General features: G+C 42.2%; 1 protein-coding gene across 2 annotated transcripts in view; it reads left to right on the top strand.

Moving 5' to 3' along the window:
- GAS6 (growth arrest specific 6) overlaps nt 1-23,317 on the top strand; it is a 347,916-nt gene that overhangs the window by 302,349 nt on the left and 22,250 nt on the right. The window contains exon 13 of one of the 2 annotated variants that reach the window (XM_078658080.1): nt 2,934-3,106. In XM_078658080.1, coding sequence (XP_078514206.1) covers nt 2,934-3,106 — 173 coding nt within the window. The remainder of the gene's footprint in view (nt 1-2,933; nt 3,107-23,317) is intronic. The other variant, XM_078658079.1, reaches the window with a different exon arrangement.

Genomic DNA, 23,317 nt, shown 5'->3' with positions numbered 1-23,317 from the left:
CTCCTTGTAAAAAGCAATTTTGAAATTGAAAATCTTTATTTAAAGAATGCGGATATGTTTTTTAATTGGTATTTACTTGCATATAATAAACATTATGCCTGTTTCCGGTCCAGGGAAGATCTGGCTTGGCAGTTCGGACTGGACTGTTCCCATGAGGAACAGGGTCAAGGCTGCTTTGTATATGGCTGGGTCTGAACTAGGGTGGCGAAGTGAGCTAAAGAACGATAATGGATTTAACCCAGATCTGTGACTGGGGGTGAGGGTCTGAAAAGTTTCAACGCTCTGTCCATCATCTCCTTGTGTTTGCTTTACACTGGCTCATGTCTTCAGTTGGTGGCTACATAAAATTTAAACACAGCTTCCATGTAGATGTTTACCAACGTACATTTTCCTTATGATTGGCCACTCTATGTGAAGCTCAAAGACAGCTTAAATCTGTACTCATATAGTTCATCTCTCAGAAACACTTGACTGTCTAGATAGGTATGCTAATTACCTAACACTATAACATTATTTGGCACATAACGAAGACAAAGAATACAATTCTAGAATACACGTAACTAACATCAACCCTTCCCCCATAATTGCCGGAAAATAAGGACAGATAATACTACACTTTTAGAAGCAGGCACTCAACAAAACATAACGTGAACCATTGTTTTTCTCACTCAAGGCAGATTCACACTCGAGCATGATACCAGGCTTTCTTCACTACTCAAATAGACTCCATACATGGATTAAGGTCCATTTCCCAGATAATTACACATAACCCTCTTGTGTAATTATCCTAAATGAGTGTCTACTGTGACTGCAGCAAGAGATTGTCTGCAGCAAAATCTTTTGATCAAGCATTTTTGAAGTCAGTTTATTATTTAGATTGTAGGCGTGTGAAGCCATATGGGTTTAATTGATGTTTTATATAGATGTTGACATACCTTACAACTCCATTGTGAAATATACTCACCCCATTGCTCTTTACTGAACAGGTTAATAAATGCCCTAAAGTGATATAAGAATCCATGTGCTTTTGGTTATGGATGGCACAAAATCATACAAACTTGCAATTGTATGTTATCAGGAAACGTATTGTATTAGTTGTATTTATCTTCTATAGCCCTGACAAAGTCTTTGGGTGACACCGGTTGCTGAAACACATGTTGGATGGTTGGAACATTATATACTGATAAGAAGTTCGGAATAAAAGAATTGCTTGATGGTTTCTTGATGACTTGTTTATTATGAGTTTGGCATTCAAGCAGCAGCATTAATGACAACTTAAATATAAATTCCAACTTGGAGAGCATGGGAGGGGCTTCTCTCCCTCCTTGAATAGCTACGTCCAACTATACATCTGCTGGACATTTCATCTGCTTAATTACTGTACATTTGGTTAAGGTGCATGCTGACAGTTCTCTGGCTACACCAATTGAAAAATAAATATGCATATATTGTTTTGATACCCAGTTTGTGTTTAATCTATTTGTTGTCTTCTCAAGTAATGCCTGGTTGGTACACAATGAAGAAACATTATAAGCCAAGGCTTAGTTGTTGCGTATTGGTATCACATGTGCTTGAACAAACTATAGGAACTGCATATCTCTGACAGGAAGGGTCTTGGAAATGTAAAAGTATGTTCTTTACATATATCGACATTCAGTGCGAAAAGTTACAGATGTAAACATTCTCGCCAATTACTCTTTTTGATGTTTACAGATATTGTTTTGTGAACTAAATGATTAGGTTGCCTAAAAAACCTTCACAAATATACAGAAATATTAGGATATTGTCTAGTTTTCAGAATTGCTGAGCTCAATAACTATAGTTTTTTCCCTTTTTTCACATAGTTCATTATTTAAAACGTGTAAATCGATTATGGCCTACCAGTAGATACCAGTTGCATTTAATCTTTAAGTATTCTCTTTTCATTTATTATCCATTAGTAAATTTCCTTCAGCATCCAACTCAATAATGTCAATATTCGTAGGTTTTATCAAATATAGCCCCTTTGTTGTATATGGCAAAAGTCACTTTTAAAGCCAGTGATGATTCTTTTCATGGGGCATTCGCTGTAAGAGCAACTTTGTGTTTTTTTTATCAACAACATGATAAAAATATATACTGAATACAATACTTACAACAATAATATTTTAACAAGATGAAAAGTTTGAATGTCTACTACTTTTTTGGCAATTTATGTTCCACAAAGTCTGTTGGGCAGGACTCGATTACTTCCTTCTCATCCAATCTTCAGTTCTCTGGTCAACCTTCGATATTAATCAACTGGATAATAACAGTCGGTTATTATAAATCTATGATAAATCTTCCTAACATGGACTGGAAGTAGTTTTGATATTTGAGTTGCATGGGCTAGAAAGTACTTTCAATATTTGAGCTACTGTGAGCAACTCTTTCTCTCCTATTTAGGATTCCTCATACAGAGATCCACTTCTTTTTTCAATCTACACAGAGGCATTGGCATGAAATATCAGACAATGCGAGGTCAACAGTCATTCTTGTATAGCTGATAGATTGCACCAACATCCAGTTGGGCATTATATAGTCTGAGATAATTTGAACCCCAATAGTATACTCGCCCAGCGTTAATTCAATTTCTAATTCATATAGGGTCAACATATTCCCTTTCCGAGTCTCCAAGTATGTGTATCATAAATGTTCCTACTCTTATGGCTCGCATAATTACTTTTTACACACTGTTTAGTGATGCATTTATATTGTATTAGTGTGGTTCAGTTTCCACTGGTTTATTAACTAACATACCAGTCTGCCACTGCTCCTCATACTAATTTGTGGGCCTATTGCTCATACCCATTTATTAGTATTTTTGCAAAGACAGGTTCACAAAATTGGTAATTATACAATTCATACTATTCTCCAATGCTTTCTAACACAGATGCTCTCTTTTACCTCAACAGCAGCTTCATCTGGTGAAGAGCAAGCTGACAAAAGCTGGACAGTAGCACTCACTGCTGAAATTCGTCCTGCCGTTGACACTGGTGTTTTATTTGCATTGGTAAACGATGACAAGGTGGTGCCCCTGTCACTATCGCTCATTGATTATCATTCTTCAACAAAAACAAAACAACAGGTACATACAATTTTCCTGCAAATGTGTCTCTCTCTACATTCTGAACTTTCTTTACATGCTATTGTTTAGTGTTACTTATACAAACCATATTATATAAAACACAACAAGCTAAAAAAGGATTTAGAGATCATTAAAATATGAAGTTCTCATGTGAAATCACACGTTTCCTATAACGGTGAAAAGAATGCTAAACCAAGTCACAATGGAACATAGATATATAGAAGATAACTTGCTAATTATTTGCACATTCTTTGATACACACTTAAGCATAACCTCTGCAATTTAAATGAATTGAATGATTTACAGACACATGCCGATTAATTACTGTTAGCTCTGCCTTGGTACTTGTTATACCGGGCATAGAGTGAGATCATGCAGTAAAGTTAAATAGTGAAGGTACACATCCTGCAAAATCGGGCTGAAACTATTTTTTTTCATATCCAAATTACTGCTGAAAATGCGTTGCTTACTTTTGACAAAAGATTTTGACACAAGTTCAGATCATTCTCAATGGTGCATAACGTAGGGTTCCCTTATTTTGACATTTTGTGGCTGTTGAATTTTTAATAATAGGTTATAGCACACCTTAATTTTTGCGTACCAGAGTCACCTATAAATGCAGAAACTATTACAGTGCAGTTGAAATGCACCAGACCAACAATTTTCAAAGAGAACATTTAGTGATGTTCAGCAGTCATTGATACAATTTATTAGGCACGTTAAGGCATACATCAAAAGTGGAATGATTGATTGATAGGCTTTATTTCGATATAAAATTATCATAAAAGCTGGTACAACAAGTATAAAACACAACATTCTTAACAATCATTTCCTAGTTACACAAAATGGAAATAGGGGAAGAGGGTGTTAAAAACACTTAAGACAAGAATTAAATTGATAAGGAGAGCCTTCTTACACGAATCAACCATGCCCACTTTAAAAATGTTGACACAGCACAAACAATCAAGGTGGATGTGTCAGACATTAAAATGCGTAACGCCTCTTTATGCTGTTGGGTACCTAAAAGTCTGCATAAAGGTTTGATCCAGCGCCTCCTGGTTGCGCAGTAATCCGGACATTCAAAAAGAATGTGGGCTACCGTCTCTACTCGAGTGGGACAACGCACACAAAATGGCGAAAACCGATAAGAGGATTTCCATCGGGCAACTAAATCACCTAGTGGTAAGGTCCCCACTCTAAACTTAAAATACTAAGCACGGTCAAAAGGGATCGAAATCATATCTAAGTAGGGTTCATACGCCACCACATCTTTGATCCTTACAAAGGCTACAGTGGAATTACAATGACATGGGTCTGAAGTTAGTTCGGAGGAGACCCAGTTCCAGTACAATTTCTTAATCATGGCTTTGGGTGGGGCAGTTCTCAATGCCCACGCATCGCCTAATCCTAATTCCGCTAATAGCCCTTTTACATCCCTCCACCATTTAATCCTCGACCAACCTTCCATAGCCATAACTTCTGATAGCGCTTCTGCATAGGAGGCTAATTCGGGCGTTCGCCACAACCGAGCCCATAGAAGCAAGGGGCGTAGTTGCGCTTGGTCCTTGATCGATCTGCAACCTAGATCCAATAACACGGGTACTGTAGGGGTGCTCATCGGGAGAGCCATCAGATCTTTCAAAAATTTGCTCTCCGATTTTGCTAGGACGTCCAGGTTGCAAGTACCCCACAACTCCGCCCCGTAGAGGGAAGCACTGACCCCTCTAGCTTTATATATCTCCATGACAGGGGCTATAGGTTTGCTTGTGGAAGAGCGTTGTTCCTTAAGTAATACTCCACCCACTCTTTTGTGACTGAGGAGCATTTTTTGGATATGAGAGTTCCAACTAAATGAATCATTAAGGCGGATGCCCAAATCGTCAAATTCAGACACCCTCTCCAATGGAACAGAGTTCAGAGCCGGAGGTCGCCCAGGTTTTTTAGGCGGATTCATAATCAAGTCCTTGGTTTTATCAGTATTGATTACCAATCCTGTCAATGAGCAAAACTCCTGAAAACTGCTCAGAAGGCTCTGGAGGCCCATAGGGGACTTTGAAATAAGGAGGGTATTGTCTGCAAAAAGCAGTGTTGGGATCCGTTTGCCCGCCAGGGAAGGAGCATCCGAGGGAATTCTTGACAAATGCTCGACCACTCCGTTCACGTAAAGAGAGAACAGAGTGGGAGCTAGCACACATCCCTGGCGGACGCCCCTACCCACAGGGATCCTGTCAGTTTTTTCACCATTCATGCCCCAACGCACCTGCGCAAAATTTCCCGCGTGGAGTCTCACAAGGAGGCATAGAATGTACGGCGGCAACCCCAGTTCCGCCAGAACCTTCCACAACTCCTCCCTTGGAACCAGGTCAAAGGCAGTCTTGAGGTCTATAAAGGCCAGGTACAGGCTGCCTTTGCCCAGCACCACCACCTTCCAGTACAAGAGGGCCAGTCTGAAGGCCTGTTCAATAGTCCCAATTCCAGTGCGGAATCCAGCTTCTAGATCCGACAGAATGTTGTCGTCCACCCACTGGAGCACCCTTCCCAAAATCACCTTCCCTGCCACTTTTTGGGAAGAGTCGATGAGACTTATTGGCCTATAGTTGGCTGGGTGGAATGATAAGTTCCTGAGGAGTTTACATATGAGAAACACTCATTTTTTTGTTTTTACAGCACATTTTATTGATTTTAAAATAGATATGTTGCTACAACAAGGCATGCAATTAATAGTAACATAAACAATGGTGCGATCGTTCCCTACAATCTCCCCGTTGCTCCCCCGAGAGTTTTGCCCCTCCAGAGCGCCCACAGCGAGAAAGCTCTGATTTGATGGTTAAATCACTTCATGCCAAAGCAGGCCTTGGTTGCTTTTACCTCAAGATCCTTCAAATGTTGAGTCCCATTCATAGATTAATTGTCCCTAAATACTTGGAGATTTTTACAGCTTCCATTTTATTATTTTATTTTTTATAACTAATGGCCCATGGCTTCAACACTTCGTTAATGGAAACAGAAAAACATTTCATATTTATGTCTGTTGGGACTCAGCTATTGACCAATCTGCAGTTGTCTGCGTTCTTTAACATACTTCTTCAGCCAAAGCCCAGAATCCATTCTAGTCCCAGTCAATATTGTATACGTGAAGTAAGTAGACCACGCAGTCTGCAATTAAAGTTAAGTTATTTATTAAGAGTAAAGACGCACCCTAAGCTGGCTGTGCCTTGGTTCTCAGTGAAGCTGCCCAATGTTCCACGGCAGCCTTCACACCAACATTCCACGGGACATACCAAGTAGGCAGAAGGGCGGGGGGGAAGGGTAAACACAGGGAAATACCAATGTAAGTTACAACACCTCTTCCTTACTGAGGGAAAAGAGAAAACATTGTATAGAAATAAAGTACACATATAATGAAGGAGAGCACCCTTGAAGAGATAAATGATAGACCAATGTTAAAGGAGAAAAACATGTTACTCAGTATGGTATTCTCTATGCCACCGGGGAGGTTGGCGTATCCTAGACCCTCTTCTCAAGAATGACTCCTCTTCTTGCCCCTCCTGAGACTCCTCACTGACATCTCTTCTAGTGACTTTTCTGCTGTCTTCGGTGGCTCTAGAGACACCTGAGGTCACTCTGTCCATACTCCACATTTTTCCATCTTCCATGATGACCACATTTTTCCCAACCTCTTTGATCCTCCCTGGGGCAAAGAACTTGTCTCCTTTTCTACCTAGACCTACAGGTTTCCTTATGTGAACCATATGGCCTGGTCTGAATACCTTCTCTTTGGTGCCCCACTTTTGATCATACCACATTTTGTATTTCTCTTGGCGAGTCCTGACCTTTCTCTCAAACTCCTCCCCATCTACCACTATCCCCATCTACCACTACAGGCTCTTTTGGACACAACCAGTTGGGAGAGACTTTAGAGCCTGCTTTCCTTCCTCTTAACAGTTCAAAAGGTGAGTATCCTGTGCTGAGACAGGGTGTGGTGTGATACGCCCATAGCATGTCTCTAATGGCCACTTCCACTCTTTTCCCAGACTTAACAGCCAATTGTATACACTCCTTCAACATTCTGTTAACCCTTTCTACCTTCCCATTGGCCTTTGGACAGTATAGGGGAGTGCGTATATGGTTTACAGCCATGTCTTTCAGGAATTCTCTCATTTCCTCAGATACTAACTGTACCCCATTGTCTGTCACTATGGTAGATGGGATGCCTTCTTTTGAGAAAATGTCACTAAGAAACTCAATGATAGCTTTTGTTTTGATGTTATTTACAAATTTGCAGTAGATCCAGTTGGAATAATAGTCTACCATCACCAACAGATACCAATCAAAGGATCCCTTAACATGTATAGGTCCTGTAATGTCAAATCCTAACTTGACCCAAGGTGCTTCAGGGATCTGCACTGGGCTAAGAGGAGACTTTCTTACTATTCTAGTTTTGTCACTCTGGCTGCATGCATAACACTCCTTAACTTTCTCTTCCATCATCTGATCCATTCTCTGAAACCAAAATTCAGATCTCAATCACGCCTTACGTAGACTTCTGCCTAAATGTCCCTCATGGGTGAGGTCAATTATTTTACCTTGTAAACCTTCTGGAGGAACAAATCTCCCTGCTTTATACAGATTATCCCCCACAATAGACAGTTCATCTTTAACATTCCAAAATGGTTGCAAATCCCATGGCAGATCTTTACATTTGTCAGGCCATCCCTCGATTATGCATTTCATAACTTCTTTGATCACATTGTCTTTTCCCACACTCTCCTTCCAAAGTTCTTTGTCGATAGCTGAAGAAACTATTTCTAATATTTGGTCCACTACTTTGTTCTCCCTTGCACCTGATTGGATAGGAGCCCTCGATAGAAAATCAGCAACCCTGTTCCGTTGTCCTGGAACATGTACCATCACAAAGTTATAGCCTTGAAGGCCAACAGACCACCTAGCAATCCTGGGCTTCATGTTTTCAACCTCTTTTTTACTGAACATTGACAGGAGGGGTTTGTGATCGGTATGAATTTCAAAAGGTAGACCCCATACATAGAAACTGAAATGTTTAACTGCCCAAAACACTGCTAGAGCCTCCTTTTCAACTGTTGAATAATTCAGTTCAGCGCCCGTGAGTGCTCTAGACGCGAATGCCACAATGTTAGTTTTCGTCCCCTGCCTTTGTGCCAGGGTAGCCCCAATACCTATTGCACTCGCATCTGTTGTTAATATGGTGTCTTTTTCTACGTTAAACTTGCCAATATAAGGCGCTGAAATGATGGATTCCTTTATCTTTCCAAGAGCCTTCTCTTGGTTCTCTCCCCATGTAAATTCCACCTCTTTCTTTATGAGATCTCTTAGTGGTTGGGAAATCATAGCAAAGTCCTTAATGTACTTTGACATGTATTTTGCCAGACCAAGAATTGCTAGGATTTCCTCCTTGTTAGTTGGAACAAGGGCTCTTTTGACTGCCTCCACAGTCTATCTTAGGTTTTATACCCTCTTCAGAAATCGTATGTCCAAGGTAATCCACTGAGGATACCCCTAGCTTGCATTTACTCCTTTTTGTCGTGAACCCAACCTTTCTTAGTTCCTTCAGCACATTCCTCGCATTCAGGTTGTGTTCACTTTCACTTGATCCGTAAACCAGAATGTCATCCTGAAAGCATAAAGTCTTTTTGCAATCCTGCAACACATGCTGCATCACCTTCTGAAAAGCTGAGGCAGCCGAGGCGAGGCCAAACGGCATCCTCAGAAATTTAAAGTTCCCAAAAGGAGTAGTGAAGGCTATAAGATGTTGTGATTCTGGATGCAATTTGATCTGATAATATGCCGAGGAAAAATCTAGCACACAGAAAAATTTGGCTCCCTCAATAGTGCTCAACATTTCATTTATCCTCGGAAGGGGATGTCTGTCTACTTGAATATTTGAGTTAAGGGACCTCAAATCTACACATAGTCTTATGCTCCGCCCACCATCCTTAGTCGTGATGACAATGGGCGCCAACCATGCTGAGCTCTCTATTTCTTGAATGACGCCTTGCTCTTTCAAATTCTCAATTTCCAGTCTTAGTGGCTCCCTCATCATCAAAGGAATAGAACGGGTTTTGCGAACCACTGGTACTGCCCCTTCTTTTAGAACAATTCTATGCATGTAATTCTTTAACAATCCTAGCTTGTCGTTAAATACATCTGCAAATTCGTCAAATAAGCTAGTTCCAATCACCGGTGGTTCAATCAATAACACTTGCTCCTTGTTGTTAGGATCTAAAATGATACCTAATTCCTTCTGGTGCCTCCACCCCAGTAAACATGAACCTTGTTTTGTTATATAAACTTTTCCCACCGTGTGTCTGTCTTTGAACGCTATTCTCATTCTTGCCATGCCCACTAGTGGTATACTCTTCTTATTGTACCCTGCTGGATTAATGTCTGGCTTTTCCATCTCTGTGTAACCACTAGGAAACATTTTCTCAAAAACCCCCTCATCAACTAACGTGAATGGTGAGCAAGAATCAGCATACATAACAATACTTTGACCATCTAAGCTCACATCACATGTGGGGTATTGAGTATCTTCTTCAGCCTCTGACTCCTTGATCTGAAAAATGAAACTTTTATCGTCTTCCCTCTCTTCCTCTGGACTTTCCACCCAATGTACTTTTGAACCAAAGACATTGCATACTTTGGAGAAATGTCCCCTTCTGTTACACTTCCTACACATCATGTTCCTAGCTGGACATTTCCAACTATTGGCTAAATGATTGCCACTGCCGCACCTGAAGCACTGAAAATGTTCACTTTTCTTCTTTGCTTCCACCATGTTTTTCAATCCCACCTTGCACACTGCCTCCTCACTAATAGACCCTTTAGGCTCTCCTTTATCCTTAACAGTATCAGAAATTCTCATTTCTTTCACACACATAGCTGTGTGCTCCAGACCTTTTGCTATGCTAATAGCTTCCTCCAAGTCAGGATTCCTAGTAAGGAGCTCCTCCTGTACCTTCTGGTCATTAGTACACTTGACTAACTGGTCCCTTATCATGGAATCCGTCAGACCTCCAAATTCGCAAGTTGCTGACATTCCTCTAAGAACAGCTATATACGATGACACCTTTTCCTCTTTCTATTGCACTCTTTTATAAAACTTATGTCTCTCTAGTACTACGTTAACCTTAATTCTGAAATGTGTTTCAAGTTTTCTTAATGTGTACTCATATACATCACCCCCGCCTTCTTCCTCAGGCACTACATCCTCAACTGACCTTCCAGTGATATCTTCAAAAAATTTCCTTGACTCTATACCTAAATTATGCAACAAGATGTGTTGTTTCCTTACACTAGAGAAATTCCCTCCTCCTATTGCTATAAGGTACGATTTAAAAATACCTTCCCACCTCTTCCACGGTATATCAGGCTCCCCTTGTTCATTCAAAAATGGGGGTGGTTGGTTCATGCCTGCTCCTGCCATGTCAGGTGGTGAATGGAGCAAATGAGTGAATCCCAGTAACAATTACCTGAGGAAGACACCGTAAGATAGCAGATGAATAGACTATGTGTTAGAGTCTAGATACACTGGGTGACTGCTAGAATTAAAACTGTACCACTTCCACACCAACTTAGTGACAAACTGATGTAAACTACTACGGGTTAACACAAAGACAGGCTGTATTATATATTTTTCCTTTTAAAATGTAAAGCTATGCCTGTCGGCGACTTGAGAGTTGATCACAGTGCCTCTTGGCCAAACTTTATAGTCTTCCTTTGTGCCAGACTCCCAAGCGGTTTTAATACAATTGACAGGCTATGAACAAAGAGGAGCTGTGCCCATCAGCGCGTGTAGCGTGAATCCACTTAATTGCTTCTTTCAACCGGCAACTTAATCTTGCAAACACGATCATTCAGACTCGTGAACCCTCGGAGGAAAATGTCCATTATGCAAATTCAAACATTCTCTTCGGTTCTAAGTATCTTCAGATCTTTTTTTACCTGCACCCGAACCATATAATTGACATTTCTGTAGTGTCCTTAGGCAGCAGTTTAAGTGAGTCATTAAACATCTGCGTTCTTTATATTGGACTTTTTGGTTTTGGTAGGCCTGACCGTTTGGGCCTGCACATGTAGCTCTTGGTAGCAAGACTTGACAATATAAATCTTCACAGGAGAGACGATTGTTGGCGCAGCATCTGACTTTAGTTCTCAATCCTCACCACAGGTTAAGGATTGATAATAGTAGATGTAGGCGGGCTCCCAATCCTCAGGTTGAAGATTGAGACCTAAACTTGTCATTGTTTCAGCAATTTTAACAGTCCAAAGGCATGCTCTAGCACTGGTTCTCAATTCTAATAACCAGAATTACATCACATTAAATTACAGCGCAAGACCGATTTTCATGGAAATCACTTGTAGTGTGATCCTTTTTAAGCAGTAGCTTCATTTTCTGGGAAGGGTGGACCCTCTAGGAGCTACAATCGATTGTAAATGCATGCATCATGCAGCTTATATCTATGGGTATATGCAAGTCATTAACAGGCCAGCAAATAATTTAGTGAAAAATTGAACTGGTGAGCCAGTGTGGGTCTGGTGACTATCATCTTAAAATCTTCGGCTCGAGCTTTGTAAATATAGTTGATAAAGTTGTTTTGTAGAATTTTTGTAGCAATTTTAAAGAATACTGTATGTGAGATGGCACAATTATTTGTTGAACAACTCAAAAAGGGGAACAAAACGGACAAGAAAGACTTAAAGACCAGAATAAAACTATGTAGAGAGAGCGCAAATAAATTGATATCCTCCGTAACTATAAGAAATATTGGTAAACTTTGGTGCACAAATGCAAAGCTTATGTCTTCACAATGATCATACAAATAAGTAGTAAAACTTGAAAGTACACTGTAATTAAATAATAAAAAATAAATAATTCAACTTTCTTAGTCATAATATACATATAGTTAAAGGTGATGTAATATGTCATCTCATCTATAATGTTATTTATAACAACCATTGAAGCTGCATCAGTCACATCCAGGGAAAGGTCATGAGTATTGCATTTGGTGTATGAGTTACAGATAGCATGGATGCTGTTCGCGCTAAGGATTGCAAATCTAATCATGACTGGGGAATTTCAGTGGCTTTTAGTTTTTTTTTTTTTTTACCACAACTCCACTTTAACTGTTTGTGAGGTGTGTGTTTATTGATAGATAAGATAGAGAGATAGATAGCAATACAAAACAATCTAACTGATTCAGGAAGATGTTTTTTTTTTTTTTTTTTTTTTTTTTGGGAAAACCTTTATTAATGCAAAAAGTGTACACAGCTATTCAGCCGAACATCCCGGAGGCACGGCAGCACAATAGAAGCACAAACTTTTCGGCACACACGGATCATAGTACCGGATACATGAGGTTTAATTTATGTTTTAAAATCAGGATAGGTTCGAATAAGACGAATGAAATTCACATATGAAGTAGAGAAATAGGAAAGAAAGGGGGAGGGATCAGGCGCCAAATTTTGGAACATAATCATCGAATGAGCGGGTCAAATAAGCGAGTCCAACACTGTAAACAAAATTAATTAAACGAGCGAATCAATATATGCATGCATACCGTCACTATGTTCACCAGGCAAGCGCCCGCCCATTGATGTCGATGAGACAGTAAATGTAGAGGCACAGGTTACGACATATCCATGAGATTCCAAAAAATTAACCAGATTCACTGATCCCAATCCCAGAAAAAGAGAAAGTAAAAGGAAAGCCAGAGAAACGAGAAGAAAAAAGGCCATAGAAACAAAGAACGGAAAAATAATAAAACCCCTCCCCCCAAACCCCCACCCTGCACCCCTGCAGATGGCTACGGCCTACCCCCCCTAGCAGCGTGCCTGTCGCCCAGTATCCAAAACCCGAAATATAGTAAGAATATAGAGTTATAAAAGAAAGGAAAAGAAAAGTAGAGGAGGAGAAGAATATCACACATGCCCCCGTTCTCACTACTGTGGTATATAAATAAATAATACCGGATCTATTTTTGAATGAATGAATGAATAACAGATAGCTCAATAAAATAAGAGTCAAGATTCGAGGTAGTAGGAGTTTCTGCAGGTTTATTACAGCATAAGGACAGGATCAGGACAACCTGCATAGGAACAGAGGTAACAGGGCCCGGCAGGACAACCGGGGCCCAGCAGCTGCCGGGGCTTGATCTGGGATGAGCGCGCTAACTTTTAATAACAATACATCAACTTATATACATAGCGCAAACACATAGCATTACATTGCAGTAGGCGTAACAGTGGGTGGAGCAGAAGGCGTGACGCGTAGCAGTCGCGAGAGATAACAGTAAAAGTAGGTGTAACTGGGAGTATACATAGACATGTGATGCAAACGTAACAGAATATGTCATGAATGGGCGGAAACATTGGAGGGGGCTACCTAAGGAGCCGGGACCTCTAACCTAATGGTGCGCGAAAACTGGCAATGACGTATTACTAGGAGAAGCTGGGGGCTATGAACTCTGTGCTAGGAGCAGAGACTAGAGTCTGGAGGGTCGGAGCGACATGTACCTAAACCCTATCTGGTATCTGGTGTTTAGGGAACATGTTGATATAAACTAGAAGTCATGAGGGGAAAAGCTAACTTGACTCTAAGACTGGACCATGCATTATTCTATATGTAGTGCGTGATGAAGAATATTAAATGACCATTAAATGCAGTATTTCTCTAACATGGAGACGAGAAGGCTAGACAATGACGGAAACTATTGATGCAGTTCAGTAGCTTAGGAATGCAAAGAAGGAGGACTGAACTGATAACTGGAACTATAACATACTTTTGGCAGACTCAGAGGCAGAGCCAAGCTGCACCGGGCACTGCGAGGCAGGAAGTAAGTGAAGGGTCGAGGATACAGGTGGGGGCTGTATCGCTCCTCAGCGAGGCTTTCAGGAGACAGGAGCTGAATCTGATGTCCGGGCCCTTTTGAGGCCTAGAAACGGGGACTTTATAATGGAATAACGTGCACACTAAGAAACGTGGCAACATAACTTTACCTAGGCCTGATATTCGTAGTATTCACGAGGACTGGAAACTAGCATACTAGAGGTGGACACAACTGGAATTGCGTCATTAATCGGACATGGGGAATAACATATGCATATTGGTCATGCACACATAACATATGATGGATGAGGCGTAGGGACACAGAACATGGCAAAATTTACTTTTCCACATTCCCTCCTTGTCACTACGTTTCCATCAGGAAACATCAATTTTCATGATACCATCTATCATTTCATACAGTATCATTTGCTCGTCTCGAATTGTCTTGGAACGGGATTTAGAACGGGGCTTGGGACTAGGAATACAAGAGGTAGCACACATGCTGCAAATCGCAGGGCCACATTGTATACAGAGGCAGCAGCTGAATATGATCGCTACTGCAATACCTAGAAAGGACAGGACTTTCCATCCCCAGGCGGAAATTATATTCCAGAACCAACCTGACCATGTCCAGGTGCCTGGATCTTGATGTAACAGATGGGCAATTTTATGGAGTCTGGTTATAGCTGAATAAACAGACGGCGCGTTATTTGGAATGAAAATGCAGCAACTAGATCCGATGACTCTACAGGCCCCGCCCCTATCGGCCAGTATGACGTCAAGGACGAGACGATTTTGCAAAACGACAAATCTCATAGCAGATTGTTCTTCGGTTAAGTTACCTAGAGCAGAGGCAGTCTCATTAACTACTGCTTCAAGGGTTCTTGTTAACCTACGGATCAGTTTACTATTCTGGACAGGTCCTACAAAGAAGAAGAAACCTTTATTGAAATCTGTATACTGTTCTAGAGTAGTTTCAGTATAATCGACAATTGGGGACTCCCTTCTATGTCTAATGTGTACTAGATGTGTGTTTCTGTGATAATCAGATGGGGCTAGGAAAACAGGTGGTAGTAGGAAAGCAATGTAACAGGTTCCCTCCCAATCGAGGGGCAGACGGACATATGCAGTTTGACCACAAATAAAATAAGAATGACGTGAAGCTTTGAAAACAGATTTCCCACTGTCACTATACTGGATAACAGTAGTACATTCACTATGACCTACATGTATGGAACCATAATTACGGACACATAATTCACCTTTGACTGGTAGTACTGAAATAGCAGGTAAGTCTGGAGTAGTATCAGACTGAACATTCAGGACCATGAAATTCGACGAATAATTACCTAAATTATATACTTCATTTTCTAGATCTAAACCTGTTCTGTGGGGGAGACCTTGCTTGTCTGAGAAACATGTACTGTTAAGAAAAGACATATCTGTTGCGGATGACGTTAACGTGGACCATGCTCCACACGAACCGTTGTGTGAGAATGGATAAGGAAAAAGTGGCAGAACTCCCTTCGGTGTCTGGAAAGGGGGGAGTCGACCACACACCCAACAATTAGTGGCATTGCTGGTCTGGTGTGAGTAATGTAACATACGGATAAATGAGTTGTTGCGCATAGCAAGGCGGTAAGAATATTCGTGAGGAGGCAGATCACTAAACGTGTGCTCTACTGTAGCATTAGCAGACATATTAGCATGAGGAACTGGAAAATACAGATAGAATGCATAGCTGGTGTAGGAAATCAAAATGCTGATGAATAATATGAAACTCAGAAAAACGATACATTGAATTGAACTTCGACTGACTCTCTCACTATGGGGGTCTATTTTATACATGTCAGAAACAGTCTAACCGTTTCACCTAGGGGAGGACTTATACAATCAAACTGACTGACTTATTTTACTAGACCTGAGCTTTAACTTATACTCCTGCTGCGGAGTTTTCTCTAACCAGGGAGGGGTTGTAGTAATGTCTTTTGCGGGACAGTCCTTAAGAGCAATATTCTGGCAGTCTTTCAAATCCTGGGAAATGTTTTTAGAGACTGGTTTCAATCCTTTAAAAAGTTTAACATGAGACAGGTGGATCCATCCTTTTCTGCCTTCCAGCTTGACGGCGGTACGGGTGGTCAAGAGGACCTGACGTGGCTCCTTCCAACGAGGCTCCAGCGGACTTGATCTGTCAAAATTTCGGACCATCACAAGGGAACCTGGAACGATTTCATGCGGTGCCACCTCGGTATTGTCTGGAAAGGCGGCAGCAACCTGTGAACGACATGAGTTGAGGGCAGACATCAAGGAAGCTAGGTAATCTGTCAGCATATTACATGAAACATCGGTAATACTTCGGGGTCTAGGAGTACCCCACATGTTAGGGGGGCGGCCGAATACGACCTCATACGGGGACAGACCTGATCTAGAATGTGCGACCATGCGCATATAAAACAAAGCGACTGGCAGAGCTACTAACCAGTCCACACCCTTGTCTTTACATACTTTGGCTATGCGGATTTTCAGAGTCTGATTATGTCTCTCGACTAGACCGGCTGCTTCAGGATGGCGTACACAATGGAACTTCCACTGGTACCCTAACAAAAGGGAAACGTGCTTCATCAGTTCAGATGAGAATGGCTGGCCGTTATCAGAATATACGACTCTAGGGAGTCCATATCTAGGGAAAAATTCACGAACCAACTGCTTGGCAGTGGTCGTGGCTGTGTAATCTGGGACTGGATATGCTTCTGTCCACCTGGACAAAGCGCATACAACTACAAGGACATACTTGAAACCTCGACATCGCTCCATCTGAATATAATCCATCTGGAGGACCTCAAAAGGGTGGTCAGGGGGCTGGAAACCACCTTGTTCCACCGGGACACTTTTACCTGGATTAAACTGACAACATATCATACAGGTACGGACTTTCTGCTTGGCTGCAGCTCGTAAATGCTTATTGAACCAAATGTTCTGGATACTATCTAACATAGCTTTTTCTCCTAAATGTGCTGGACTATGTGCGGTATTGATAATGACTTGAACCATAGAATCGGGGAGAAACCATGTGGCTCTACCCTTCGTTAACCATCCTTGATCTGTCTGGACCCCTCCTTGTTCAGACCATTTCTTGATTTCTTCGGAAGTAGCATGTAACTGGATATCTATGACATCTTGAGTAGGGTCCTTAACTGTCATGCATGTAGTCGGGTCTGGAGTGTGTGTCTGATTGACTGGAATGTCTAGAGTCTGTGCTGTAAGCTTGGCTGTGCGGTCTGCTAAGTCATTACCTTGGGAAATAATGTCAGTAACTTTCGTATGTGCTTTGCATTTCATGATAGCAATAGATGTCGGTAAATGTATGGCATCTAACAGAGCTTGAATAAGGAGACCATGCTGAATCTTGGTTCCATGAGAGGTCATGAAACCTCTCTCCTGCCAGAGCACTCCGAAGTCGTGTACAACTCCAAATGCGTAACGTGAATCTGTGTAAACATTAACTTTCAGGTTCTTGGCATGTATACAGGCTTGTGTCAGAGCAACTAGCTCTGCTGCTTGAGCGGACAGGGTATCAATACGGTGTGTTTCGATAACTTCAGTGTCAGTAGTCACTGCATATGCTGCGACTAGTTCTCCTGTACTAGTTCTCATACATGAACCATCCACATAAAGTGTCAGGTCGGGATCTGGTAACGGAATGTCTGTCAGGTCTTGTCTTGGCTTAGTCGTAATGTTAACTACTTCCACACAGTCGTGTGGGTCTGGATTTGAATTAACTGATGGTAACAGTGTAGCAGGATTCAGGACGTTGCAGCGTCTAATTTCTATGTGTGGCTGGAACAGTGTCAATTCATAACCTGTTAAACGTGCAATTGTCAAGTGCTGTGTTTGTGTTCGGTTTAAAAGAACTTCCACGGAATGTGGGACTTGTACTGTCAGGGAATGTCCTAAGACTATGGAATCACTTTGTCTGATAGCTAGTGCTGTGGCTGCAACTGACTTGAGGCACGCAGGCAACGCCTGGGCGACTGGATCTAATGTGCTCGAAAAATAAGCACAGGGCTTGTATTGTCCTGCTTGATCTTGTGTGAGAACAGATAATGCTGTACCTTCGCGTTCAGTAACGAAAAGTGTAAAAGGCTTACTGTAGTTCGGTGTGGCTAGAACTGGAGCTTGACATAAAGCTTTCTTTAACTCGTTGAAACTAAGTGTATGGTCAGATGTCCAAGGGAGGACAGTCGATACGGCTGCCTCCTGTGTCGTTAACTGTATCAGTGGCTTGGCTAGGAATGCATACTGAGGAATCCATTGTCTGCAATAAGAAGTAAGGCCGATAAAGGCACGTACCTCCTTCTGGGTTCTGGGCTGGGGAAGACTCGCTATTAACTGGATACGGTCGGGTGTCAACTGCCTACCCCACTTGGACAGCAAGTGTCCTAAGTATACCACTTGCTGGACACAGAATTGAAGCTTCGAAGGTGACACCTTGTGCCCCATCTCGGCTAGAAAATACAGGACTGTAAGTGATGCTCGCTCGCAAGCACGTTCAGAACGGGCTGTGATCAGGAGATCATCGACATACTGGAGCAGGGCAGTGTCAGTTGGTATGTGAATATTGTCTAGTTGTCTCTTAAGTGCTTGACTGTAAATACTAGGACTTTCTGTGAAACCTTGAGGAGCGCGTGTGAACATATAGCTCCTTCCATTTAAACAAAATCCGAAAAGAAACTGGCTGTCTGGATGAATTGGAACACTAAAAAATGCATTCTTGAGGTCTATGACAGTGAAGAACATGGCTTCGGAATCAATGGCTGTTAACAGGGAAGAGATGTCTGGGACAACTGGGTACTGCGGAATAATACATTTATTAAGCTCTCGTAAATCAATCACTAATCGATATACTGGGGGTGCATTCGGATCAGTACGTTTCATGACTGGAATGATCGGAGAATTACATACATTGGAGTCAGTTTCTACAACTACTCCTTGAGCCATGAGCTCGTCAATAATTTTGGATAAGGCTGCTACAGCCTCAGGTGGCAATCTGTACTGTCTGATTCGGGGTAACACTACACCTGGTTTGAGAGTCACACGATGGGGTGTGATTTGCATGTAACCTACATCAGTTGGACCTTGCGCCCATAAATGCTGTGGAACATTAGACAATCTTGAATCAAAATCTCGTAATACATAGTGACCCTTAAAGTCACGTAGGAACAATCGAATTCCCTCTGGGGAACAGCAAATAACTGCACCTAACTCTTTCAGTGTCTTAATGCCTAACAGGTTTTCTGGACATGACTTAGTAAGTAACAGATCAGTAGTGCGGGACAATGGACCTACTTCTAGAGTAACTGGCTTAGATATCTCATTAACTATTGGCTTTCCTGAAAATCCAAGGGAAACATTTCTTGAGCCTGAGAGCGGAGCCCCTGGAACTTCGGCGTGGCTAATTGTGGTCCTACTTGCCCCTGTATCGATCAAAAACTTTCTGTCTTTCCCTAATACTTGACTGTGAACATAGGGACCTTCTTGATCTACAGGTATCTCGATGAGAGGCAAGCCTACCTCCCTCTCTAGGCTGTTTCATGAATATGGCTGGTACTCTGGATACTCTGTCTGTGCATACTGGTACATCTGCGATGTAACGTGCTGTGTTGCAGCGATAGGCTGCGGAGCTGTAACTGTCTGTGGTGCATTCTGTGGCTGAGGAATCTGTGAAACTTGTTCTTGTCTAGGCGGACGTGGTCTTTCTTTAGTCTTACCAGTAGCTATGTTATGTTTCAGGACTGCACACTCGTTTATAAAATGACCTGGCTGTTTACAATAATTGCAGTTCCCTTTAACGGGAGCTGCAGGATGACTGGCTTGATTCGGACCCCTCTTCTGACTGTCTTGAGGAACAGATTGTGCAACTAGCACTTTCATTTTCGTGTCTTTCATACGTTTTCTTTCGTGTTCTTGCTCTTCCCTGATTCTATTCTGGTGATACTGGAGCATCTGGAGCATCTGGGACGGAGTATTTGCTTGCCAGGTGCTTTCGACTTTTAAAACTCGATTTTTAATTTGTGGACTTGAATTCTCGACTAATTTGGTAACAAAAAGATGAGGGTATGACTCACTACTTGTCTTGAGACCACTGTTGATACTGAAACATTTTTCAAATCTAGAATAAAAATCACTAATATCTTCATCTTGTTTCTGTTTACAGGCTGAGATTGCATCCCAGTCTTCTTTTCTCGTTGTCAATAATCTGGGTAAAACTTGAATCAGTAATTCTGGTAATTCTTTACATTTATCTCCAAGACCGGTACCTGGTACTCGTGCCTTGTCTTCAGCTTCTAGAGCTGTCCAATCGATCTTTTTCTCTCCCACCTCCCATTCCTTTTCCTTTAACTTTTCATACACCCCTGCGGGTAACAGGACCTTTAACATTTTAATGATATCTGGGTAAGTGTATTCTCCCATACGGAGCATGTCTTTTAATTCTCTATGGAACCCTGCTGGATCTTTGTCATGACAGGGAATTAATTTCTTCATTTCAAGAAGTTCCATCTTTGAAATCGGAGTGTATACAAACACTCGTTGCATTACGCCACCCGCCCCTTGGACTGGGTGGACTTCTCGTAACGGATTCTGTCTGTCTATGTAGAATGATTTACTTTCTGGGGGTGAGACATGAACAAAATGCGGGTTCAGGAACGTTCTATATTTGTGGCGCTGTTCTAGAATGACACTAATTAAATCGGTACCTAGACCTCTCCATCTATACTGGAGTAACTCGTTCAGGACATCGTGTAACGGGCCTGGATCAGAATGTTGACCCTCATACAGAGTAATGAGGTACTGGATCATATACATACCCACCAGTCGTTGCTCGGCTGGGGGCAATTTCAGAAACATTTGTGCCACTATTTCGTCTGGAAAAGTGGTAGAATCAGTAATCCATCGGACTGCTGATCGGGCTAGTTCTTGTTCATGCATGGTACTTAACTCACTGTAACCGATTCGTGATTTCAGAATGTGATCGGTAGCTTGAAATACTTGTTCTAGAGAACCTTGTTCTGGTGCTGGATGATGAAAAATAGACTTGTGTTCTAGACGTAAATGGCGATCTGGAAATCTGGATTTTCCTACATACGCTATTCTAGCGGGATTCTCGTCTTCCTCTTCAGGATCAGAGATACTTTCTTTCTCGCTTACTTGTGCTGCTTTACGCTGTTCGTGTAACCTTATTATTTCTTTACGAATTTTCTTGTACATACTCTCCATGGCACCGACGGTCTTGTGCTTACCCTCGGCTATATTATCACTCCACCTTGTCAGGATTCTCATTTCGGCGGAATCTTTAGACGGGTAATCTTGTTCTCTTATTAGACAATTGATCAGGAACTTTAATATCATGAGCTGGATCTCGGCTTTCCTTTGAGACATAATCTCGCCAATACTTTCTGGATCATCCCCTGTACGGATGAAACGATATATTCTGTCTAGATCTTCTTTCATATTCGGTAAGGTGACTAGATACTCGGTCACTCTCCTTACACGTAAGGAATATAAAACCATATTATACTCGCCTGGAACTGGATCATAGACACATTCGTTAAGGGTTTGCCTGATTTCTGTAACAGACTGATGTTTGGGCGTGCGCTGTAACGCTTGAGCATGTAATTCGAGTAATGTTAAACGCTTGTGTGGCGGCGGGGTTTGAGGAAGACCTCCTCCTGCGGCCCCTAGACTAGAATCGTCGACTGACATTCTTCGTCCTGGCAGGGTCGGTAATTGTAACGTGGGCTGGACTTGTATGGCGGGCTGGACCGGGGGTACCGTAACAGGTACTCCGGTGTCTGGAGGAGCGGGAAGTGCCTGATTTACAGGGATAGGCGGAGCGCGGACAGGATTTGCATATTCGGGGACTGTGTCGTCCAGATAGGACGAAATAAAAATATCAGCTGCGGTCGGTTTGTGACGTAGCTTGGTCGGAACTAATGGTGGCGGGAAATTACTGGATGCCTCTGGGGTCGCTTTTGGCAAACCTTCGGCAAGGAGAGGATACATACCCTTAATAAGGGCATGCCTCTGTCTGTCTGACTGTTCGGCTTTGACTCGTTCACCTATCTCGATTAATTCTCTTTCTTGGGCTCGTTCCTGGGATTCTCTACTTAACTCCGACTTTCTGACTTCCTTTTCGGTTCTTCTATGCGCTTCTTTACGCCATAACTCGATGGCATCTTTCTGTGACTGTCTGGCTTTCTTTTTCCATAATGCTTCTTCTACTCGCATGATACATTCGGCATCCCATGTACCCGATACGGGCCATCTATACTTTTCTTCTAACTGTTTGGTATACTCTACCCATAAATCTAGATATAATATGGCGCTTATGCCATGTTTCTGATACATAAAATGACCTGGACTGTCCCTGGGCGGGACAGGAACTGCTTCTTCTAATAAACCCTTTCTAGTTTTTAACTGACGTAACTTGGAAAATATAGGCATGACTGAACTGTAATCTGGACACAATACAATATACAATGAAAACACGAAATCACGTCACACTCATACCACAACATTAAAATACATGAAGAACATTATAAATAACAGTTCGAACAGAATATTACCTGAAATACTGAAAACATAAACAGAACAGAATTTCTCGAGAACGGAACAGACTAGAGTTACTGGATGCACTGCTGTAACAGTACGGAACATACCGGTCCCATAAAGGGACGCATCAAGACCCGTATCCACCTAGGTGAACACTTCGTTTGTGAGTCTGGGCACCACCAACCCACGGACCAGGAGTCAATTTAGATTGGTCCTGTCTAGATACTACCCCAGCAATGGTACTCACCGGGCAGCACGGAACGGAAGGCCTCGGACTGGACTGGTCGACGGACGACGAACTTCGGACTTCAGTTACAGGTGGGCCTCCGGATACCTCGGACCTTGGACTCTCGGCTTGGGCTCTGGTCGGGACTCGCCGCGTTCCTCCACCGTCTCGTTTGGATGCTGGACCGCCTCCTCCGTCTCCTCCGTGGGCCTGAGGGATACTTGGAGCAGAAATATCTGCCAGTGCACGGTATGGTTCCGTCACGACTGCAGAGGGTCAGGGGGTCGGCGTGGCTTCACCGTCGCGTGGGGAAAGGGCAAGTCCCTATTCGGGCGCCATTATGTGGTATATAAATAAATAATACCGGATCTATTTTTGAATGAATGAATGAATAACAGATAGCTCAATAAAATAAGAGTCAAGATTCGAGGTAGTAGGAGTTTCTGCAGGTTTATTACAGCATAAGGACAGGATCAGGACAACCTGCATAGGAACAGAGGTAACAGGGCCC

This window comes from Lissotriton helveticus, chromosome 8 (assembly GCF_964261635.1).
Source record: "Lissotriton helveticus chromosome 8, aLisHel1.1, whole genome shotgun sequence".
Classification (NCBI taxonomy): Eukaryota; Metazoa; Chordata; class Amphibia; order Caudata; family Salamandridae; genus Lissotriton; species Lissotriton helveticus.
The sequence above is the reverse complement of the archived record's forward strand: the minus strand, read 5'-3'. Positions and strand labels throughout refer to the sequence as shown.